This window comes from Peromyscus californicus, unplaced genomic scaffold (assembly GCF_007827085.1).
Source record: "Peromyscus californicus insignis strain IS unplaced genomic scaffold, ASM782708v3 Scaffold_8__1_contigs__length_139910024, whole genome shotgun sequence".
Taxonomy (NCBI): Eukaryota; Metazoa; Chordata; class Mammalia; order Rodentia; family Cricetidae; genus Peromyscus; species Peromyscus californicus.
In genome coordinates, this window is record NW_026294606.1 from 21,911,725 (window position 1) to 21,937,047 (window position 25,323).

A 25,323-nucleotide genomic window follows, 5' to 3' on the forward strand; every position below is an offset into this window, starting at 1 on the left:
ACCTGCCGCGTCTGCAGCGCCCACTACATCCATTGTGTTTACTGCACCTGCTGCGCCTGCTGCGCCTGCTGCGCCTGCTGCGCCTGCTGCACCTGCTGCGCCTGCTGCACCTGCTGCGCCTGCTGTGCCCGCTGCGCCTGCTGTGCCTGCTGCACCTGCTGCACCTGCTGCGCCTGCTGCGCCTGCTGTGCCCGCTGCGCCTGCTGTGCCCGCTGCGCCTGCTGTGCCTGCTGCGCCTGCTGTGCCTGCTGCACCTGCTGCCCCTGCTGTGCCTGCTTCCTTTGTGTCTCTCATGGGCCTGCAGCTCACCAGTTAGGAGAAACTAGTGGCCAGTGAACCCCAGAGATCCATTCCTCTTTGCCTTTGCAGTGTTGGAATTAAAGTGCATGCCACCACATCTGGCATACTATGTTGGTTCTGGCCACCACATCTGGCATACTATGTGGGTTCTAGCCACCACATCTGGCATACTATGTGGGTTCTGGCCACTACATCTGTCATTCTATGTGGGTTCTGGCCACTACATCTGGCATTCTATGTGGGTTCTGGTCACCACATCTGGCATTCTATGTGGGTTCTGGTCACCACATCTGGCATTCTATGTGCGTTCTGGGGATCAAATACGGGTCTTTGTGTTTGCAAGGCAAGACCTTTAGCTGAGCCACCCCCTCAGTCATCTTTGTTTGTCTTTTATGACAGGATGCCATGTAGCTCAGACTGACCTTGATGTTGCCGATGCAGCTGAAAGATGACCTTGAACTCTTGTTCCTCCTGCTTCCACCTCCCAAATCCTAGGAGTTTCCAGGGATGGGCCACCATGCCCAGGCTTTGTTTTCTTTCCTGAGGACAATGTTTACTCAGACTCTTTGCTCATTTATAATTGGGTTACTTGCATCACTTGCATGGTTTTTGCTTTTTGTTTGTCTATTTTTTTGTTTTTTGAGACAGGGTTTTTCTGTGTAGCTTTGGAGCTTTCCCTGGAACTCACTCTGTAGCCCAGGCTGGCCTCGAACTCACAGGAATTCACCTGGCTCTGCCTCCCCAGTGCTGGGATTAAAGGCATGCACCAGCACCACCCAGCTGGTTTTTGCTTTTACTATCCAGTTTAATGAGTTCCTTATATATTCTAAATATCAGTCTTTTATTAAATAAAGAATTTGCAGACATATCTCCAATTTTGTGGGTTGCCTTTCCATGTTGTTTGTTTTTCTTTTGCTTGGCTAACATTATAGTTTGGTATAGTTCTACTTATTCATCTTGGCTTTTGTTTTCTGCACTTTTGATGCCGTATCCAAAAACCCATTGCTCTTCCCAATGTTGGGAGTGCCCCACGGTGTGGTGTTCTTTTCTAGTTATTTTATAAGTGTAGCTCTTATGCTTATGTATTTATTTGTCTCAGTTGCCATCTGTGTAAAGAGCAAGACAAAGAGTCCTTATTTTCCCATGTGTTTATTCTGTTTTCCCAGCACCATTCACTGACAAGGCTAATCTTTGTTCATGTGGGCAGTCTTGGCACTCTTTTGAAGACTTAGTTAGCTGACTGAGCATGGGTTCAATGCCTTCCTTCCCACTGGTAATATGTGTCTGCGCTATATCATTGAAGTGACACAGTGTTATATTCCCCACTCCTTCCTGTCTATTCGGGTTATTTTGTGGCTCCATGCGCATTTTACTATTACTTCTCTATCTGTGAAAAAAAATGCTACTGAAATATTGATAGGGAGTATGATTTTTTGGAACTTTTTCTTTTGATTTAAAGAGTAGGTTGTTGGTGGTATTGTGTTCCCCAAAATATTTTGCACCCTAATAAACTTATCTGGGGTCAGAGAACAGACAGCCACTAGATACAAAGGCTATAAAATGGTGGCACTCACACCTTTAATCCTAGCACTCCAGAGGTAGAAATTCCTCTGGATCTCTGTGAGTTCAAGACCACATTGGAAACGGCCAGGCATGGTGACACACGCTTTTAATCCCAGAAAGCGAGCCTTTAATCCCAGGGAGTGATGGTAGGCATGAAGACTAGAAACTAGAAACATTTGGCTGATTAAACTTTCAGGCTTCGAGTAGCAGTTCAGCTGAGAGCCATTGGGATGAGGACACAGAAGCTTCCAGTCTGAGGAAACAGGATCGGCTGAGGTATTGGCAAGGTGAGGTGGCTGTGGCTTGTTCTGTCTCTCTGATCATCCAGCATTCAACCCAATAACTGGCCTCAGATTTGATTTTATTAATAAGACCTTCTAAGATTTGTGCTACAGTAGGTATTTTCATTTATTTGTTACTTCTTCAGTTTTTCAATGAATGGTGATAGTTTTCAGTAATACAACATTGAATGATTACACAGGGTCTTTTAAATCAGCACGAAAAGCGATGGGTTTCATTACGCCATTCCCAGCTATCCTTTGTTCTTGTCGACATTCTGCCCCAATATCCTTCTCCCATCCCCTTCCATGGATTTCCTTTACCTGTAACCCTCTTCTGCTTTCATATCACGGATATTGTGTTATTCTCTCCGTTCCTCCCCCACTCCCTTGAGATTTCTTTGTTTGCTTTCTTGTGTTATGTCCCAAACTCCCAGTATACACATATGTAAAAATTAAAGTCTAGGATCAGCATCTGAGAGAAAACATATGATGTTTGTCTTTTTGAGTCTGGCTTATTTCATTTAATATAATAATTTCTACTTTCAGCTGTTTTCCTGCAGATCTCCTGTTTCCATTTTCACAGCTGAAAAGCATTCCATTGTGTACATGTGCATTGTCCTCTCCTTTCTTCTGCTGATGGATGTTTAGGCTGGCTCCATTTCTTGGATATTGAGAATTACACAGCAATTAACATGGTCCATATGACAATTTTATACTTGGCATTTTAAATTTGTGTGTGTGTGTGTGTTTGTGCATTTGCAGTATTGTGGGGGGTACTAGTTTACTATGAGTAGCATGGGTGTGGAGGTCAGAGGACATCTTCTGGGAGTTGATTCTATCCTTTCACAACATGAGCCCCAGGGAAAACCCAGTCCCTAAGGTTTGTCTTCAAGTGCCTTTACCCACTGAGCCAATTTGCCAGTCCTACAACTAGAACTGTTATTTATTTATTTATTTTATTATTTTATGTGTATGGGCATTCTGCTTATGTGTATGTATGTGTACCACGTGTGTCCCTGGTGCCTGCAAAAGTCAGAGGAAAATTTTAGATACCCTGGAAATGGAGTTACAGATGACTGCAAGCCACCATGTGGGTGCTGGGAACAGAACCTGGGTTCTCTTTAAGAGCAACACAGGGTGCTGGGAACAGAACCTGGGTTCTCTTTAAGAGCAACACATACTGTGCTCTTAACCTCTAAGCCACCTCTCCAGGTCCCTAAAATTAGATTTTTAAAGTACTAGAGTATAATCCTTTGAGAAATGACTTTACTGTCTCTTCCCTGCCAAATACTGCTGACGAGCAAAAATTATGTCACAATGACTATAACGTTGTGGAGAAACAGTGCTTTTTAACAGCCATGGCTTTGGCTCTGCAGAAGTCAGCCCTTCTCTGCAACTCTCCCAGACCAGGGAATCACTAGCATGCCAGTGTCTCCTGCAGTGACTGCCTATCTAGCTGAGAAACCATTTTCACACAAATGTGGTACCTAAAGAGCAGGGCAGGATGCTGGTCTTGCCATACTCCAGGAAGCATCCTCCCATTCTTTCTGTTCCTGCCATCATAAAAGCTCATTCAGGTGATGCACAGATGTCAATGATGTTTCCCCTGAAGCTACAGTTTTCCAGGGTCTCTGATGCTGGACCAGAGGCCACAAACCAGACTTGCTGCCTCGTATTCCTTCGTTGTCACTGGTTCCAACAGCATCGATAACGTCCCGGGCGGTTTATAAGGATCTTCTGCATCAGCGGCTCTCTGGATGTCGTTGTTCTCTGCAGTTCAGTACCTGTGGTCTAATGGGGCAGAGCTGGAGTCTCTATGTTCCCAAGGACACTCAGCACTCCACTACCCAGGAGTCAGCATATCCAAAAGGTTAAGAGGCTCTGCTGGCACTTCTGTAAGATCCCAAACCTGAGCTCTTGCTAAGAGAAGAAGGAGGAGGAGCCAGCAGAGTGGCATGGCAGATAAAAGCGTGGCTGTTAATCTCTGAAACCCATAGTGGATGGAGACAACCAACTCCCAAAAGTTCTGTGAATTTGGCATACATGTGCCCTGTAGGTGCCAGCCTCCCCTTTCCCAATAATAACATATATAAATCAAATAAACAAACTGAAAAAAAAAGAAGGAAAACTAATATCCCAGGGAGAAGATGCTGGTGCTAAACCAAGGATGATGAGGTCCCATTTCCATACTGTAAGTATGTGCTGACAGTGCTCATATGAACTAAGTCACACTGACAACAGCAGCTACAGCAGCAGAGATGATTGACACATCGCTTATGCTACACAGGCCATTATTTGTTGTTTTCCTCATTCACTCACTTCATTCTTACATTCCCTCATTTCATTCTTGAGCAGTTTGGTGAGATGAACACTATGCTTGCCTTCATGTTGCGGATAATAAAACGGAGGCAGATAGTGAGTGGTTCAATAACTTATCCTGGGTCCCAGAGTCAGACAATGGCTGCTGGGGAGGGAAGGGGTGAGGACTGGCAGAGGAAGCAGATTGTGGAATCCAGCCTCAAATGTTGCAGTGGCAGCTTTTCAACAAGCCACCCTCAAGCTGCTTTTCATTGCTTAGTGACAAATGAACCAGCGCAGCAGCCCAGGCTTGTCCCTGTGAGGGCGAGGATGGACCAGCCAATGGAAAGGAAGCTGTCAGCTGACCCAAAGCTGAAATGCAAACTTGGGGTAGAAACTGCAGTTTGCTCTACCCTGTCTCAAATGTGTCGCCTGAGGTTTGGGCCACTCAGAACAGTCCTTGAGCAAAGGCTGAGATCAACAGTGATAGAATGTGAAATGGCGAGTCCTGAGTGTCATACTCAGAAGCTCTGGTCACCCTGATCCCATCTTGAGCTTCAATAAAAGACACAGATCAGAAAGACTGATGGCTAGTTCTTTGGATCTTTGCTGTTTTCCCAGGTTGGCTACCTTGCCCTTACGAAGTGTACTCCTACTTAGTTCTCTTCTGAACTTTTTCTTTTCTTTTCTTTTCTTTTCTTTCTTTCTTTCTTTCTTTCTTTCTTTCTTTCTTTCTTTCTTTCTTTCTTTCTTTCTTTCTTTCTTTCTTTCTCTCTCTCTCCCTCCCTCTCTCCTCCCTCCCTCTCCCTCCCTCATCTCTCTTTCTTTCTCTCTTTCTGCCTGGGGAGGTGTCTGAATTTTAAGGCACCCCCAAGGACCAAGGCGATTTTCCGACTTACCAGGATCAGGTGGAGCCAAGGTGCTTGTTTTCATCAAGGAAAACCATTGTTTGGCTGAAACTGTAACCTCCTAGGGAGAAGCTGTGTTATTTACTTATTTCTTCACACTCCAGCAACCAAAAATGTCCTCACATGGAGATCAATTAATAAAGAATTGTAATCCAAACTCTTGGAGCTCATTTGTATGTAGATGTATGTGAATAGTTTTTAAATATTATAATTGTTAATTTGTATATAAACTAACAAATGTGTATACATATACTATATATGTAACTATATGTGTATTTTTGGTTTCAAACCCTCCTATCAAATCTATTACAAATGCCTGGTCATGCTCCACTTTATGGTTACCCTGGCAATTTCTGAAGACCTTGCCTTTTGCAGTGTATCTATGGCAATTATCCTATTAATGTGTCAATAACAGGTAGGCAAAATTTCCGAAATCAACTTAGCAATCATCTGTCAAGAAGGCCTCTGCTCTAATGTGCTATTCTCGAGCAAGGGGACATTTACAACGCTGGAGCTTGTGAGTGGCTATGAGTTAGGCAGGATACACCCTGTTAGGTCTCAGGGCAAGTGGCTAACTGAGGTGCCTATTTAACATATCAAAGTGGATTCTGGTTGCCAGTCTCTCTGAGCATTACCAATTACAGAGTCCTGGCTCTTCAGTACTTCTCATCCTGTCCCCTCCCCTGAACTTCTCCAGCCCCTGAACTTCCCTTCCTTTCCCCAAGTTTCTCTGGTTCCTAAATAACTCCAGCCACTCTGGTTACATGGTCTCACCGCTCTTGATGCTCAGGAACTCTCTTTGCTCCCTTCTTCTCCTCTTCCTCTCTCGCTCCGCCACTGTCACCTCCTGTCTCTTTTCATGGCCACATTCAGTCCGGACCCTTCCAGACGCCTCTGGCTGAACTCTTGTATTTACAGGAAAGCTTTCCCTCCACCATTCCTAGGAGCATCATGTACTCCATTTTTTCCATTCATATCCAAGCTCTGTGGAATGTGTTAGGTGTCATCCATATGCAGGAAGCAAACTTACCTTCAGATTATCTCTCGGACCATTTTCTTCCCGTAGTTGAGTTCAAATGTCTTCACACCCCAGCTGGAGAGCCTCTTTTCCTTTGATTCCCTCAGGTGTGAAATAGTTTACTACCACTGCCTGTCTGCTTGCCTCTCTGCTGGGGTTCTGAGTTCACTGGGATAGTATTTGCAAAGCACTTTGTTCTCAGAAGAGAGGTCACACTTAAAAGAGTTGATATTACCCACTTGAATGCACCAGGAGCTAAAGCTGTTACTAGCCAATCTCTCTTCTGTCTTCAGATGACATGCACCAAAAGCATATGCAATAAAGAGAAACTCACTTTCCAAGCTCAGGTACAAAAGAATAAAGCAGCTACTGTACCCGAGGGAGTCTTGGCAGCCAGGTGAAATAAAGCAGGAGGCAGTGGCTAGTCTTGTGAATCATCTGAAAAAAAAATCAGGCCCCAATATTCACTATGGTTCACAGGCTTGCGTTGGCCTCACTCGGGCTTCAAACTATTTCCTCTTTTACAAATATTCTCCCTTTCCTGCTCTCCCATGACTGGAGGGTGAGGGATTCAATAAGATGATGGCTAAGTAGCTCTTTGGAGTTTAATGGCACACAGGCACACAGACAGGAGCTAAACCCATCTCTAAACCATTAATTGCCTTTGAAAGTTTAACAGATTTTTATCGAGTCCATTATATTTTGAGGATTACTGGAGTGGGTTCCTGGGATAGTGAGTCAGACAGTCCATGACCTTACTTATGTCTGTCACCTGGAGTGTGATGAACAAATGTTAATTACATATCCTTGTAAAACCCTGGAAAATTTTGACAGGAGCAGCACCCCAGTGCTCTCTGGGGGGTTTTTGTTTTGTTTGTTTCTCATTCTCCAGCATCCATCATGACTTCTGATATCAAGTCAGATGGTTCTTTGTATTTGCGGGCATGGTGAGCATGTTCCATTCACAGCAAACTGGCGTCTGAATTATTTCTTAGCTGGGATTACAGTGTGAATCTAATAAATAAGTAAATAAGTAGAAAGTGAAGTGCATTAACTTTCTTTTAATCAGCAGCTCCTCTGTTGCCCCTGCATTGGTCTTTGCTTACATGTGTCTGTCACTTTGTCTTAATAATTGATGCCGAGATCTAAATTCTCTTCAAAATAAGCACCAGCAAAACTACAATTTAAATACCTTTATAAAGTTACAAACAATACGCCATAGACTTCACCAACTTACAGTGTCTGATTCTATGGCTTTTTGTACCTTTGCAGCATGTGGAACCATCACAGATTTTTATTTTGTTTTAAAAACATATTGTTGCAAAATCTTTGAAATTTTTATACAATGCATTTTTAATCATGTTCACCCCCAGTTTCCCCTTAGCTCTGCCAGATCTACTCTCGCTCCCTCCTCCTCTTTCGGGTACTTCTTTTAAAAAATTATTACTAACCCATGGATTCTAATTAGTCAAGTCCTGGGTGTGGGGTCATCCTCTGGGGTATGGTGGACCTACCAGAAGTCACACCCTTAAATAAAAATGGCTCTCCTTCCCTCAGAAGTCCCCAATTGTCCATGGCTCCTCAGTTGGGGTAGGCATGAACCCCTTCTCACTCCATGTGAGAATGCACGCTGGTCTGATCATGTGCAGGTCTTAGACAGCTGCTGTGAGTTCACGATTGCAGCAGTCCTGTCCCATCTAGATGACACTTTGGCTCCAGTCCTTCCTGACCTCTGGATCTTATAATCTCTCTGTCCTTACACTATGATGATCCTTTACCTTGGGTTGGGTCTGATAGAGATATCCCACTGTGACTGAGCACTCACTTCATCCTCGTTTTAGGTTCTGTACTCTGAGCAGTTGGAAGTTTCTCCATTAACCACCATCCACCAAACAAAGAGCTCTGATGAAGTCTGATGTGTGTACTCATCTGTGGGTGTCGAGACACACATTTAGAGGGCAGTTTCAGCCTATGTTTATTTAGCAGAGTAATAGTAGTGGGTTCATCCCCGAGGCTTATGAGCTCCCTAACCATGGGTTCTAGGCCAGACTGATAGTACCAGGAATGTGTTTCCTCATGTGAAGTGGACCTTAAATAAAATCAGAAAGCAGATATTGTACCCATGGTTTATCTTGCTACCCTGACAATAATAATATATTTATATAATATTTATATACATGTTGTTTATTTATATTATAAAACATAATTATTATTAATTTATTTTGAAGTTCACAGTTGGGAAAGATGATTGATAAGCCCCCCAGAAGCCTGCATAGTACCTTCCAGTTCTACAAGAGCTATCCAGCAGGGAGGAAGTGTCCTTAACAACACTGACTTGATTCATTCAGGTCCTAGGACCAATGTACATGATACTTTCAGCAACAATATCTTATCATCAAATTCTGGTGTGAAAATATGAGCTTTGGCGATAGCATGTATTGTTTTGGGGGTCTCTGGGACACTTCTGATTACTGACTCCAGGGGAGGTATTCACCCTGGTACTGGGCTTTTGTAGTTGGCAGCCTGTGGCTCCTGAGATGAGCATAATCCCCTGTATAGGGTGACTCCAATCAAACTCTGTTATATAAACCTATATATATGAATATGTTTACATATATATTTATAAAAAGTAGGTTTCCATATGGTTTTTTTCAAATATCCTTAGAGTTAGTTGTCCCTCCTGAACCCGTTCTCTGTCCTGCCTTCCTGTTCCTCTCCCCACTTGGACCTCCCTCCCCATGACCCCTCTTTCCTCCTTCATATTACTTGTTTTCTACTATCCCTACTTTTTTTATCTTTTGTTAGTGGAGTAGGCTCCTAAAATGATGAGTCACACAGCCAATAATCTTATTCATGTCTGTTGCATAGAATATATTGAAGAAATGCAAATTTGCTGTCAGCTGAAGAACAGTATCATCGGGTCCCAAATAAATTCAGACACCTCTCAGCCTTCACCATCTCAGCCCTCCTCACGTCTCCTCTGACCTTATGCATCACATGCCCGCTTTCTGTCTCTTAGATTTGCCTGGCCTGGATCCTTCTTAAAAATAAAATCGTTGAGTATATTGATTCTGCATCTGACTTTTTTCACTGCTCATGTTCCTCTAGGTTCATTCATGCTCCTTTTTTAAATTGTAGAATAATATTCGATAAAATGAATATAGTATATGTTACTTAACCATCCATCAACTAACTGATGGATGTTTAAGTTGTCCTAATTTGTTGGCTATTAAGAAGAATACAGCTGTGCACCCTTGTGTGTAAGTTTTGTGAGGGCTTGTGTTTTATTTCTTTCCTGGGATAGAAGGCCATAATTTTAAATAAAAATGAAACATACAATGCATACTTTTTTTTTAACAGAAGAAGTGGTGAGAGAATGGTAAGGAGTCAGAATCTGTGAGGGGATCAGGCCTGCTCTCAACCCTATCACTAATCAGGCCTCTGACCTTGAGCAAGGATGTCACCTTGGTTCTATTTCACATTAGCAGACAGGATCTTATTTCAAGGTCAGCTTCTTTTCAAGCACCCTGCCAGTCTGATGCAATGCTGGTGCAGTTAGTTTTAGTTAAAATTTAATTTGAGTTAAATTCAAGACTACCAAAGAAACACTAACAAAATGAAAAAATCAAATAATAAGTGAAAACACATCTCTAGTTTCCTGTAAGAATAATTTTAAATTTCATGAGAAAGAAGAAGAAAACAATTATGTTCTTTCCATTCTCATAAAGCATCTTTTCATGAGAAGAAAACACAGACTTGTTAAGAATCTTTCCCACCAAGATATGTAGATAAAAATTTGGGTTGCAAATCTATCTTGCAAACCTATCTTATAATTTCAGTCTAAGGGAAGCATTTGAACTCCCAAGATGAAAAGTATTTCATGAATAAAACGGAAGATGTAGTAACTACAACATATATAGTAACTGATTCTTTTTTAAAGGCCTTTTGCCTTCATGAGGAAATGTTAAAAAATTAAAAATATCCCTATGCAGTATCTCCTTTGCATTTGTGAACACATATGCATCCACACACACACTCACAAATAAAAAATTGAAATAAAGCCTATTGTACCTATAAAAGAAAGCTAGGAATGAAAATGAATACATGACGATATTTTTTACATGTTACAAAGTAAAATGTCAATGCTGATGACATAAAAGAAGCTGTAAAATAGAGAGTGTAATAAAAAAGCTTTAAGAAAAAGCCTGACTCTAATTAATGCACTCAACATTAAGAATTTCCCTTTAGTGATCTAAACCTAGTCCATTTGGACTTATTTGAGAAATGTGAAGTTTCTATTAATGTTGGTCAGGGGAAAAATCTGCTCTAGAGACTGGGATGATTTAATTTTAAAAAAGAATTTGTTTAATTGTTGCTACAAGGAGAGTTGCATATTTTATCATTTTATTCTTAATGAATCAACAGAAGGGATGCTGATTTCTTCTCACCTTTTTTTGCTTAATTAATATTTATTTATATTGAAATAACTGCCAAAATAATACCAAAAATTGTCTTCTTCCCCATTCTCTCCTGAAAGGTAATCATTTTCATCTTTTGAATAGATTTCTCTTCATATTCTTAATGACTTTTTATTACTATTTCCAGTTAATCTTGGGTAGGTATTTGCTCCCATCCAAGTGCTAACCCATCCCAACACTGCTTGGCTTCCAAGATGAGATGGTATCAGGTAAGTTAAGGGTGATATGACTGTAACTCATAGACCCTCTCTATTGATTTCTTATATAATAGATGACATGTTTTGATTCTCTTTTGTTTCCTGGTTTCTCTACTTCCTCCCTAGAAACCCAGAAAATATTAGATTCTAGCTATAAGACTGAATTCAGTCTGTGAAAACTGAAAAGTGAACTTTATTACTCCGACTCTTTCACAGCCTCTAAGATGCCCCCCATGATACCTACCTCCTGGCACTCACAGCTTGAGAAGATGACATTTATGTGATTAAGACACACAGATTTTTAGCTTCAGTTGGCTAAGAGAGTCTGCTCTTTTGCTTTTGATGAAGCAAACTGTCATATGAGGAGATTCAGGTGGTCAAGAGCTGGAGGAGATCTACCTGACTAACAGTGCGGTGTACAGGCTTTCTTTTTGGGCCACCAAGCAGCTCCCAAATCATAGAGAGACCTCTTATTAGCTATGAATGCTTGCCCTAGCTTAGGCTCATTTCTGGATAGCTCTTTTAACTTGAATTAACCTGTTTCTCTTTATCTACCTTTTGCCTTGGGGCTTTTTGCCTTTTCTTTCGGTATGTCCTACCTTGTGTCTGCTGCCTGGTTGCAGCCTGCCTGACCCCTGGTGTCTCTCTCATTCTCTCTTCTCTTCTTCTCTCCTTCTTGTTGAGCCTAGGTTCCACCTCCTATTTATTCTCTCTGCCTGTCAGCCCTGCCTATCCCTCTTTCTGCCTAGCTATTGGCCACTCAGCTTTTTATTAGACCAATCAGGTGCCTTATGCAGGCAAAGGGAAACAGCAACCCATCTTTTCATAATTAAATGAACACAGCATAAACAAATATAACACACCTTTACACAGTTAAAGTAATATTCCACAGCATAAACAAATGCAACACATCTTTATATAGTTAAAATAATATTCCACAACAGTGTGGAACCAACATTCCAGATAAGAGGCTGTGTGATGTGAGGCTTCCAACAGCAGCCCAGTGGATGTGGAACCTGTATCCCCCGAAAAAAATGTTGTGTGAATCAGGGCTTCCAACAGCTGCCCAGTAGATGTGGAAGCAGAATCTTCCTTAGGCAAGCATTTAGAAAAGAGTTCAGAGTCTGATTGACACTCTGACTGTACCTGGTAGAATCCATGAAGCAGAAGATCCAGCTATACCTTTCATGAATTCCTAGACCATGGATTTCACAATAATAAATATGTATTACTTTAAGCAATATATTCACTATAAAACAATGGATAGCTAAAACTATGTATATATTTACTCCGTATTGCCTATTGTGGTCATATTTCTTCTGGAATGGGTTTCTATCTTGTTTGTAGTTAATAGTCTTATTCTTTTAATTAATGTTCTTTGATGTTGTGCTTAAGATTTGCTACATAATCCACTAGGTCTGATGAAGTCGCTCTAACATTTTTCTGCGTGATAGGAATCTCCTTTCATGAACAGTCCCACTCTCCTAAGATAAGACTTTCTGCCAACTTCCATTCAGTTTTCTGTCTATGTTATTCCTTTAGGCTCATTGCATAGTCTTGTACTGAGACATCCCCCTGGTCATTTTTTTAGACCCTTGTCACCCAGTTCCTCCTGTTTGGGATGATCTCTTTCTTAGGTCATGTGTTTAACACTTTCCTAGTTACTTCATTTAATTGGCCGTGATCCAGAATAAAGATCTATAGAAGATACATTTTATGGGAACACTGCATTCTGAAATGTTCTTTATTTCTTTATGCTTGTTTAACCATTTGGCTATGTATACATTCAAACTAAAAGTTTTGAGGATAGTGAAGACATTGCTTGCTTTTAGTTTTCAATGTTTCTGTTAAAACAACATCACATTTTCCATTTGAGATTTATTTATTTTATTTTATTTTTTAGGAGTGTCCTACCTGCATGTATGTATCTATACCATATGAGTGCTTGGTACCCAAGAAGCCCAGAAGATGTCATTAGATCCCCTTGAACTGGAATTACAAGTGGTTGTGAGGCACCGGATGAGTGCGGGGAGTTGAACCTGAGTCCCCTGCAAGAGCAACAACTGTTCCTAACTGCTGAGCCATCTCTCCAGCAGCAATCACTATAGCTCATAGAACCGGGCCTTCTTGTATTCTTGCCCCGCCTTGTCCTTGCTTTATTTTTGGTTTCTATTTCCCTGGTTTTCTTCTGAAAGATTTCTTCAAATTTATTTTATTTTATTTCATTTTTGGTGAAAAAAAAAATCTCATTTTAGTTCTCATACTTTTTATGTTCAAGAATCCCTTCTAGTTTCTAATGGTTTCATCTGTGTTGCGATCAATCTTGTTTCATGGATACTGTCCCATATTTGATCTGGCATTGGATATTAAAAATCTTTCTGCAAAGACAGCCTTACGTATTGGAGAGCTTCAGCTTGCTGTTTAATATAAGGAAAAACTTAAGTTGCTTACTATAACCCAGCCTTGCAGTTGAGAATGGCTTTATGATTGAGTTTCACATGATAGAAAGCAGAAATGATTTTTCTTACCCTCAGGCTCAGCCCATGGAAATATCTTCATGCACTCCTGTGTGGCTCAGATGAAAATGAGTCTCAGAAAATGACCTCAGGAATTGGGCCATAAGGGAGATAATAGAGACTCCATCCAGCCCAGAGGCTGTGCGAATTTAATACAAACATGTTTGTATCATTAGCAACCTCCCGTCTCCTCTCCATTTTTTCCTATCTCTCTTTTCTCCCTGTCTTCTTCCCCCCTCTCCTCTTCCTCTTCTCCCTTCTCCCTTATGTATTTTAGCAGTTAGCATTCTATGATATGTTAAGCAACCCTCATATGTCAGTATCTATGGTCATTTATTTCTGGCCTGGTTTATTCTCTCCGGAGAATGGATTCTCCAATCTCTGCTTCAGTATCATGTATAAGCCTGATATTGTTATCTTGTCAACTGAGAACTAGGAAATGTTGGTATGTACTGTGCAGACTTATCCTGACTCTGGTTATTTTATTTCACTTTCCTCTGGGTTTCCTATTTCCAGTATACAAACTCCTTGGTTCCCATTTATTAAAGGAATTACCTCTTCTAACCTATAATGGAGGCAGAAGGAAATGACCTGATTGTCATCTAACCATAGCAAAACCACGTGTGTTTGTCCTGGCCTGCATCTTCCTGACTACCCCATGTCATCCATTTCTGGGCTGTCCTGGCTCTGCCGTGAAACTGGAGAGCAATTTTGGCTTGGTTCTTGTTTGTGTTGTCTTCTGCAAAATGTAGATCCAGCTAAGTTGTTCCCTTTCAATAACTGTATTTCTCCTCCCATGTTGTGGTGGGACATTGCAAATATACCTTTTTTGTTTTGTTTTTAAGATTTGTTTATTATGTATGCACACACCAGAAGAGGGCACCAGATCTCATCATAGATGGTCATGAGCTTCTATGGTTGCTGGGAATTGAACTCAGGACCTCTGGGAGAGCAGCCGGTGTTCTTAACCTCTGAGCCATCTCTTCAGCCCGCAAATGTAATTTTATGATTGCTCTGTGTGTCATGTTCTTGTTAGTAGAGTGAGTTTTCCGGAACAAAGAGCAGAGTGTTGAAGGAGTGTCCCTTGCTTGACTATCCAGAGGACAGAGATCTCCTAATGTCAATGAAACTGGCAAGATTACGTAAATGATCTAAGAAGGAAAATCAGATCAAGGATGCAAGACTGTTATTTCCAAACCAGTTTGCACAATCTTAACTTCTTACTTAACTGCAAAGCCAAATAAGTAAGATGTCTTGAAGAAGGCATAGAGCCTGTGCATTCATTCACAAACCTTTGACTGCATAGCCTTGAGGCTTGCTCTCTCCTGCCCTGTGGTCTCAGTATGTCAGCACTCTATTGTCTTGAATTCGCATAGTCTTTAATCTCACAGTTTCAAAGACTTGGGGAATCATGAGCTGTGGATGTTTCCAGTTCTTTTTCCTGTAGCTTTGTTATGTGGTCTTGCAGATTTGAAGGTGTTAAAAACTTACAGTTGTATTTTAGATATCCTTCTGAAACTGTTTATGCACTTAAAACACCCTAAGCTAGAAGATGTGCCTCTTAGTGTGACTTGTGTGATATTATTAGTAGTTGACCACTTATCTCTTTTTAGTAATAGATCTTTGCTTTGTCCCCTTTGTTATTTCATGATGTAATCTATGTCTTTGTCTCCAGAGATTAATGTAATATCCCCAGTTATCTATAGTGTTTCTCCATTGTGGCAAGGAGAAAGCACCACTTTTGGCATTTTCATACTAGTGATAATATCAAATGCCCAGGAAAGAAACCACCAAACATAATTTAGGTGCTTTAGGAGCACAGCCGAATTTGGGTGCCAATATTCTCTTTTAGAACAGCAGCTCTTTTATGATAACAAAAAAAAAGTACTTTAGCAATAACAAGTTTCAACAGACGCAGTGGGTGTGTGGGAGGAAACTGAAAACAGGGACAGGCATAACATTTTATTGTAGGTGGTTCCCCGCTTTCCCCCCACATGATGTCAGCTCTGTGCGAACTTAAATGCAGCACATCACCTTCTCTTTGGGGAATTTCGTGTCTTTTAAAACCCACCTGGTTGTTAATGTCAGTTCCCTTTGGAAAAAAAAGAGAGAACAGTTGTTAAGAGTTTGCCATGATGATTTGAAAGTGTTCAAAGCTATTGAGTTCAAATGAGACCCTACTGGAAGTCTGTCCTTGACTTTGGCCAGTAGGATTAGCATAGGAGAATTTGCTTCTCTGTGTGCCACAGCTTTCCCAGAACTGCAGAACCATTAACCTCTTCCAGAGAGCCCAGGGATGGCCACAGATAGCAGAAACAAAGTCTAGAGTAATGGATCTTTTCTTTCTTTCTTTTCCTAATTAAAAGATTGACATCAAACTAGACATCAAAATACTGAACAATCCAATTAAGAAATGGGCTAAAGAGCTAAACAGAGAATTCTCCAAAGAAGAATCTCCAATGCCTGAAAGACATTTAAAGAAATGCTCAACATCTTTAGTCATCAGAGAAATGCAAATCAAAATGACTCTGAGATACCACCTTACACCTGTCAGAATGGCTATGATAAAAAAAAACACTAATAACAATCTATGTTGGAGAGGATGCAGAGCAAAGGGAACACTCCTTCACTGTTTGTGGGAGTGCAAACTTGTACAACCATTGTGGAAATCAGTATGGCGGTTTCTCAGAAAATTGGGAATCGATCTACCTCAAGACCCAGCCATACCACTCTTGGGCATATACCCAAGGAATGCTCAATCATACCACAAAGATACATGCTCAACTATGTTCATAGCAGCACTATTCATAATAGCCAGAATCTGGGAACAACCTAGATGCCTGTCAACTGAAGAATGGATTAAGAAAATGTGGTACATATACACAATGGAGTACTACTCAGCAAAGAAAAACAATGACAGCATGAAATTTGCAGGCAAATGGATGGAACTAGAAAATATCATCCTGAGTGAGGTAACCCAAACCCAGAAGGACAAACATGGTATGTACTCACTCATAAGTGGATACTAGACATAAAGCAAAGAACAATCAGACTGTAACCCACAGAACCAGGGAGGCTACAAAGCAGGGGGGACCCTAGGATGACTGTGGCTTATAATAAGTTTTGGTTTTACTCAATCACAGGGCAAGACTCAGTGAAACATTTCACTATTAGGATTAGAATTTGTACTGTATTAAGCTGACGATAGAAAAAAATTTTAAAAGTTTGATTGTATTTGTGGTGTGTGTGTGTGTGTGTTGTATGCTTGTTCTATGCATGCTACAGCATATCATGCATGTAGTCAGAGGACAGCTTGAGAGAATCAGTTCTCTCCTTCTAGAGAGACTCAAATTCAGGCAGACATGCTTTACAGAAGGCACCTTTACCTGTGAGCCATCTCCTGCCCACCATTTCTTTTCTTGTCTATTCATGTTGCAAGGAAGAAACTGATTTTACCTAGCATACAGGGGTTTGCTTACATACAGTGGGAGAGATGAAACACTTACTTTGGAAGAACACTCTTCATTGCCTATATGTGGATGTGGACTGTCTTTCTCATGGATCCTTTTCACGTACTCTTGAGATAAAGCACAGACCACCAGCAGAGGATGAGGAGGGAGGTTGGAAGGGTACGGACTCATCAGCCATCTTTTCTTTCTTCTCCTTTTGACATTTATTAGATGCACATATTTATCCAGAAGGTAGCTTTTACATGTTGAGAGGACTGAGGAGTGGACCAGTGGCTCTGGAGGAGACCCCACATCAGTGTGCCAATCATCCACACCCTTCCCTAGACTATACTTAACCTATGCCAAGCAATCATAACAGTGTTGAATAGTATACCTTCCTGTTAATGCTCAATGTTTGAATACATACCAACACTCCAGAATTAGTTACTTTAAAAACTGAAACACTACTAATGCACGATGAAACACACAGATGTCAAGTGCTCATTTCAATGAACTTTCATAGCAGCTTTCAATGTTTTATTGTGAAAATTTTCAATCAAAGAGAAAAACTGAGACTTTATGAGACCTCAAGAAGGAGCATCCATTCACTGACACTCAGTATCAGGATTGCCTGAGACTGTAAAATCTACAATTTTTCTTTCACCAAATGTGAAAGTTTTTCAGCTCTTATTTCCTGAGAATATTTTTGTGCGAGCATCATTCCCTCTTCCTCTTATTCTTGGGTTCCAAGTGTGCTGTACTGTCTTGGACCTTTTGATGCCTGCTCAGTGATCCCTGGGACTCTGCTCACTATATTCTGTCTTCCACACTTTATCTTCTCCAGCTTAGAAAATTTGCTACATTCTCTGCCTTAAAGGTCACCCATTCTCTATTCTATAATTTCCCACATATTGTTAAATCCATTTTAAATTCCAGCTATATATTTCTTCAATTATAAAATTTTTATTTTATTCCCCTCCCCCAGATTTTATGTGTCTACTGTATTTCTCTCTTTTTAAAATCATGCATACTTTGCTTTACAATTGACAGCATGATTGTAACAGCCTCATTAAAGTTCCTTGCTTGTTAATTCCAGTATCTAGACCATCCATCACAGGATCAGTGTTTATCAAGTGCCCGATCTGGGTGTCTGTGAGCATTTTCCTTACTGAATAATTTTGTATTACATTTTGAGCAAATGGTATGTGGTGCCAAATGCTGTGTTCTATAATGTCACTTACAATGCTAATTTTTCACATTACTGGGTACATGACTTGGTTGAACATAAACCGCACCATGTCTGTCCTGCAGCTGGAGGCAGCTGAAACCCCAGTCAATTCTTTCAATCTTAGCTGAACTGCCAGAGATTGTTCTGGTGAGTATGTGTGGAATAGGAGCTAACAGAAGATGTGGGCTGCTATACAATTCATGATTGTCTAGGCTAAGTCACTCTGACTTCTTTCTTACATCCAAGCTGCTGTGTTGTTCAGCGAATGACCCAGCACAGTTGATTTTAGGTTCTTGCTGCTCTGCAGGGACATTCTATGCTCGCCTTCTGACTGAAAGCTACACCAACTTAAAATCCACTTAATTCTGTTTCCTTTATCCAGTGACTGCCACCTGCCAGTTTCTGTCTTATTTTCTCTCTCCTGTAGCCTTGGGTGTTGGTTTTTGTATAGTCCACAGTTCACAGTGAGGTCTAGTAGAAAAGTCTGGAAGGATTGCCATCTGGGGGTCCTCCACTCATAGACTGATTGCAGAGTACTTCTAACACCACGGAAACGCCTCTGTGTTTCATTCCAGCCAAGTGCTCACAATGACGTCAATGACCATAGGTTACTTTTATCTGAATCTGGACTCATATAAACATGCCTTCCTTATTCATTCAGTGCAATGCTTTTGAGGTTTATGCAGGCTTTTGTGATTACTGTTGGACTTTTCCTTTTTACTAATGAATAGTTTTTCATCATACAAATGCACCATAAGTCATATATTCATTTTCCCATGGAGAGACATTGGTGCTATTTCAGTTTGGGGTTATCATAGTGCTACAACGAATACGTTTGTGCAAGCCACTTTTTTGTGTAGACATGGTTCCACTTTTCTTTGATAAATGCAGTTGTTTGTGGTACGATGGCATTTTGGTCAACAATTGATTGCATGTAAGACTATAATGGAATGGTACTGTCCTGTCCTCTAGCAATTTTGTATGCCTTATGACCTTGCAGTCCTCATCCAGCTCAAACTTACCTCATTGCTTGATTTCACCAATGGGCTGTGTGGAGCAACTGGTCTAGATGGTCTACATCTGCCTAAATGCTCTCTATGGTGTTCTTCACAGTGACAGTATCACCTATGGATGCAATGCTCCAAATGTACCCTTCTCATTCAGTGCCACATCTTTCTGGAAGAAGAGACCCTTAGAGTCAGTGGCACATGACTGCATGTAGGAGAGGAATTGCTGGACGTCAGTTCTTTAAAATGGCTTACTGTGTGCCACTGTGACCAGCAGTGCCTGGAAGTTTCAGGTGTTCTGTAACCTTGCCAACACTTGATATTGTCAGAGCTTTTAAATTTGGACATTCTAGTGAGCAGTCTTAGATTGTATATGACTGATAACTAGTGACACTGAAATCTTTAGTGTACTTACTGATTGCTACTACACTTATTTGTGAAATGTGGGTATGCTCACCCATATTTATCACATTTTTTTAAAATGAGGGACTTGTAACAACTATATTATAAATACGCATTGTATCCTTGGCTAAATAAATGCTGTGAATCTATTTTTTCCTGGGTCTATGATATGTCTATTCACTTTTAAGTGATTCACTTTTAAGAGAATCCTTTGATGTCGAGATGTTTTAGTAGTTTGTTTCTGGTGCTGGGAGTTGAACCTAGGTCCTTGTTGGTATTAGACAAGTACATACCCCTTGACTGACATATTTGGGTTTTATATCATTAAGTTTACCTTTTCTTCTCTATATAGAAGCATTTTATTCTGTCCGAGCCAAGAAATGTTTACCTACCCAACAGCTACTTCTAACCCCATCAAAGGGAATACTGATAGACTCCCAAAATATTTTTTCCTTTCTTTGAAGTGTTGAAATTTTATATGCTGCCTTTATGGCCATTGCCAAAAGCCTTCTAAGGTATAATAAACAACTTTTTCATGATTTTGGAGCTTTGGACAAGATAATTGAAAAATTAAATATCATTTATACTGTGACTTGCATGAAAAGGTAATTAATAGATGTTTGAAAAAGTCAATCAATTTGCCGATACAGTGACAAACATTGTCTAGTGAATTTAACATTTTTGGTGTAGAGCTGTGAATCTACATGGTGATGTACTTGGATTAGGTTCTGGAGCATAGCTCTGCAGCTGTTGCTGAAGGGGAGATGGGCTCAGTCTTGACAGATGTCTTGACTCTGCCAAAACATATGGAGAGGAACCTTACTTCAGTTCTTCGTTCAAATGTAACACTTGAGGATTAATAGCTAAAGAGAAAAAATCAGCATAAAAGCCCTTTCCTCTGTGTTCCTGATGAATACTTAGCTGTGCTGCCATCTCTCTCTCCAAGGGCCAAATTTAGATGAAATAATAAATAATACTCCAAATTTGCCTGTGTAGCTGGTGCCGAATAGGTGATGAGAGTTAGATTTGCCAAGACTGCATTGTGGTTCACAAAACTGATTTTAAGCAGGTTTGCAGAATGATGCTTTTCCCCTGAGAACTGCTTTTTAAAGAGTCTGTTGTGAGAATGTGTTTGGGGACTGTTTCGTAGATGAGACAGACTGTGGCAGGATGTCTGTTTTGGATGTCTCATACTCCGCGGTCTCCAACATGTGGCTTCTCTGGCCATGGTACCTGTCGGATCTCAGGGAAAGGTTTTACTACCAGGATTTTTAGTGTGTCCCAGCCTTCAGCCTTTATCTACTTGTATCCTCCCTAGAATCTTTTACTCCATTTCAATCTTCTGTAGTCCAGCTCCCCAAATACTCTCAATCATGGTTAAATGTGCATTCTGGATATGTTTTGTACATTATCTCTAATTTCTAACACGGGACTGCCAGGCATTTTTTTAAAAAAAAATCCATTTTATGATTAAGACGTTCAAATTCATCAGGAAAATTCATGAATCACAGACCATGTAGCTAGAAAAGTAGCCTTTGGTGATTCACACTTTGGACGGTCTATCTGCAGAGCCTCTGTCTTTCTTGGCTGGTTAAAGGGCACCATACAATGTATCACAGAAGAAGGAAATTCCAGAGCATAAGCTATTGTCAAGGTAAGTCAGTCCCAATGCAGTGTTTTCCATAAGCAGCATGATAAGCCTTGTGGATATTTCCTGTTGTTCATCTGTGGTCAGCCTTGAGTCACAGGCTGCTAATCCATCATTCTGGTTCAGTTCTGTTCCCTCCAGTGGATGGTGTAGATCAGTCTTTATATTTGCATGAAACAAGACATGAAGTAACTTCTAGTTTGGTTTATGTAGTAAGATTGGAAAGTTCAACAAAAAGCCCAAGTGGCTTTTCTGTAACTGGGCTATCACTGGCTAAGCAGGTAAGAGAAGGTTCAGAAAGCTAGACCTCTTAGGAAACAGGAAAACTACCTAGTTTAGTTTTTTTCATAATTATTTTTGTGTGTGGCTGACAGTCTCGAGATGAACAAGTTTCATGATCAAACTGAGAAATATGCATTGTGTTATTCTGAGTCTTTTTTTATTTACAACCTAAAGCTGTCAGAGGTATGAAGAGAAATTTTGTGTTGCTTAAAATAGCATACAATACCAACAATATTTTCAAAGTTTTACAAAATTACCACTTCAGTGAATTTTATGTGTGGCTATCAGAAGATGTGATAATGCCTTGGCTTCTTTACCTATTCCATGCTCGCAGATGCAGTACAGCAACACAATGCCCATATTCAACTCTTCTTACACCCCACTGTTAGCTCTTAGCTCACACTCTTGGAATGTGTGCTTCTTCCAGGCTCAAGGATTTTACTTTTCGTCTTTTTACAGAATGGGTTATTCTTAACGTCCCACCAAGAACACTTAAATAGAGTCACTGTCGTACCTGAAGAGTGTATCTGGTTATATTGACTAAAAACGAGAGTGTAAAAAGCCTTTGGTTATATTGATGAAAGGATTTACAAATGTTTGAAGTCTGCTCTATGTAACTGAGGGTCAGCAATGGCTTTAAAAACTGGAAGAAACAGACACTTTATTATTATAATGTTTGTTACCAGTCTTAGAAATTGCCAGCTATATTTCTGTACAGGAAATTTTTATTTTGAGGTGTTTTTCAGAGAAAGCACTTTCATTGCCTTTGTGTTTAATTACAGATTCACATCCCAGGCCTTGGCATCTCTCACATCTGTGTTAATATGTGCATGTCTATCTCTAGCTGAAGATACACATATATCGGATGTAGGTATGTGGTCAGTCCTCGGTAGCCATTCATGAAGTTGACCAACTAGAGCTAGAAATGGGGAAAGTATAAACATTATTATTATTATTATTCTCCCAGTGATACACCTGTTAACATAATGTTTACATTGTGTGGTGCATTGTAAGTTAACAATAGTTTCCACTATGCAGAAGCAGGTGTGCATCTTCTATAAAGATACCATGTGATTCTATATGAGACTTGGGCATCGGTGCGCTTTGCTTCCTTTCGGGGGCCTGGAAACAGTCCCAGGGATAGTAAGGACTGCCTGCCCAACCACACAGGCATGAATTTGTACTAGGATTTACCACTTATTTATGTACTTTTTCATCACCACTGATCTGTAGTTTTATTCATCAAGAATGAATTAAGAATGCTATCAAAGACATAGGCAGAAAATAAGAGCGCCAAGATCAGAATAGGCATACGACCCGGTCTTCCTCCATGTAGCTAAGCAGTTAATGATCACTTGGAGGCTGCACTGAGAAAGGGGCCTGTTTAAAGGGAAGGGTCCAGAACTACAAAGGGAAGGTGCACGTCTTGTCTGTTCTGATCACGGATCCAACCCTTGAAGCTCACAGATATGTCGGGAAAAGGTGAGGAGCATTTACAAGCAATCTGTCAATCTAGCAAGGACAGACTGACTTCAGAAGTGGCACCTTCCCCAAGATCATGTATTGCTCGGCTACCAGGAGCATGATTCTGCAGCATGTTTCTTGAAGGAACGAAAGAAAAGGAAGAGGATAAATGTGTGCATGACAGAGTTGGAGAACGGGCGAGTGTAAGAATTATGGTAAAATCAATAGAGGGATATGTAGATGTAACCAACCGTCTTACTAAATAAGAAACACAGAACCAATGCAAAGAAAGCCAAGAGATCAGAGCTAAGAGCCTTACCCTGCAGCTACTAGCCTCTTAAGCCAAGAGACCTCTCCGAAAGAGACCTACTTCCTGTGTGTTTGTCTTTATAGCCTTTCTGTTTTGCCTTCTCATTGGTTGTAAATCCAAACACATGACTGCCTCGTCACTGCCTGTCTGTAGAGACTTCCAGGTCTTCTATGGTTGGTATTGAGATTAAAGGCGTGTGTCTCCAATGCTGGCTGTATCCTTGAACACACAGAGATCTACCTAGCTCTGTCTACCAAGTGCTGGGATTAAAGGCGTGCGCCACCACCGCCACGCTCTTGCTATGGCTCTAATAGCTCTAACCCCCGGGCAACGTTATTTATTAACATACAATTAAAATCACATTTCAGTACAAAAAAAATACCACCATAGGGATGTGGGAGAGATGAGAAGGGAGACGGAGCCTAGAGTGGATATAACACTAATCCTGATCTTCCTTTCTTCTTCCTTCCTTCCTCCCTCCCACCATCCTTCCTTCCTTCCTTTTCTTCATTTTTTCCTCATTTTTATTCCTTTAACTCACTTTTGGTTGATTTGGTGAAGCCATTCCTTCTAGCTTTCTGACTGAGTAAGATCTAGGGAAACAAACAGAAATAACTTTGCTCGTGGCCAGATAGTGACTGGTAGGGACTTCTTTTGACAAGCAGTACTTGTGTATTCTGAGACGGTCAGAGGAGAGCTACGTTCTCCAGGATGCTGGCTCAGTTCGTAAGAGCAACAGTGGGGCCTGGTATTGCCAACCCATCACCTAGTCATCCCAGACACACCCATCCTCCTACCTCACTCATGATAATACATCCCTCCCCTCCAAGCACCCGACTTTCAGATTTTGATAACTCTGCCCACCTCAATGCCTATCAATCTGACTTCAGACTTTACATAACAGTGCTATGTTCATTTCCCAAAATAGAATCTAGTCTTCAGAACAGCTGTAAGTGGAACAGGCTCGCTGCTGTCAGATCTTAGGAAGAACTAGACTTCCATAGGCCAACTATAGCTATATATAAATAGGAACATGGAGTGGAGGAAGTCTAATTATGCAAAGAAGATTGGAAGGGATGTTGCCTACAGGAAGACCAGCTATCCCAAAGTGTCCCTGAAAATGGTAGACCCAATTCCATGTAAACCCTTCTGAAATTCTATCAAATCTTTTGTGAGTGTTTGAACTAAATTGTTTGATCAAGCCTGAGCTAGGAGAATTCTCCTCATTAACTTACTGGGGTTGAAACTAAGGCGCTAGGAGAGGTGTGAAGTGGTTCAGTTGGATTTGAAAGCATAGGTTGACCAGCTCACTCATACTGTAAGACACACATTAATGAGGGTTGAATATCATGCCAATGGCATAAGTGGACATCATTATCTTGTCACTTGGAGTTCCAGCATTTTGTATTGTGTGGTCTCTGGATAGTTGGACCCGTTTCTTCCTTCCATCCCACTCAGATTAAATAGATGACACTTTACCCAGGACACTAGGTGGCAGCAAATTGCTGAGCTAAACAATTAACAAGGGACAAACGTCCTTGAACCTGTTCACCAGAACTAAAAAAAGAGAAGATACCAGTGGCATGTGGATATAACCAAATGTATCAAAGAAGACATTACCACAAGCAGCTGCAAAGTTTCCAAGGCTTAACGATATCCCCAGTCTCTTTCTCGGAGTTTTGAAGCTCCTTGAGGTTAAATCTACCACCAAACTCTACAGAATTAGATTTACATATCTAATCAGCTTTAAGCATTTTCTGATGAAGATCATATCAGGTTTAATTACTTTTCTGGACTAAAAAGATATGCATTAATATATTACAGCTTTGATTATTTATCTTTAAAGGTTACCTATAAATCTGTGTAGTCAACTAATTTCTTTCTAACTCAAGATATGTTTATAGTGGCTGGAGAGATGGTTCAGTGGTTAGGAGCCCTGGCTGCTCTTGCAGAGAGCCTGGATTCTGCTCTCAG

At 40.8% G+C, this 25,323-nt stretch overlaps 1 protein-coding gene across 4 annotated transcripts in view; it reads right to left on the bottom strand.

The window, feature by feature from the left end:
* Positions 1 to 5,732: 5,732 nt before the first annotated feature.
* LOC128103989 (uncharacterized) overlaps positions 5,733 to 25,323 on the bottom strand; it is a 141,986-nt gene continuing 122,395 nt past the window's right edge. For 2 of the 4 annotated variants that reach the window (XM_052728706.1, XM_052728707.1), the window contains 2 exons: positions 17,066 to 17,304; positions 15,277 to 15,651 (listed from right to left, as the gene is read on the bottom strand). In XM_052728706.1, coding sequence (XP_052584666.1) covers positions 15,370 to 15,651; positions 17,066 to 17,304 — 521 coding nt within the window. In that variant the 3' untranslated portion in view covers positions 15,277 to 15,369. Of the gene's footprint in view, positions 6,807 to 15,276; positions 15,652 to 17,065; positions 17,305 to 21,685; positions 22,495 to 25,323 lie in introns of those variants that run through there. The other 2 variants (XR_008215829.1, XR_008215828.1) reach the window with 2 other exon arrangements.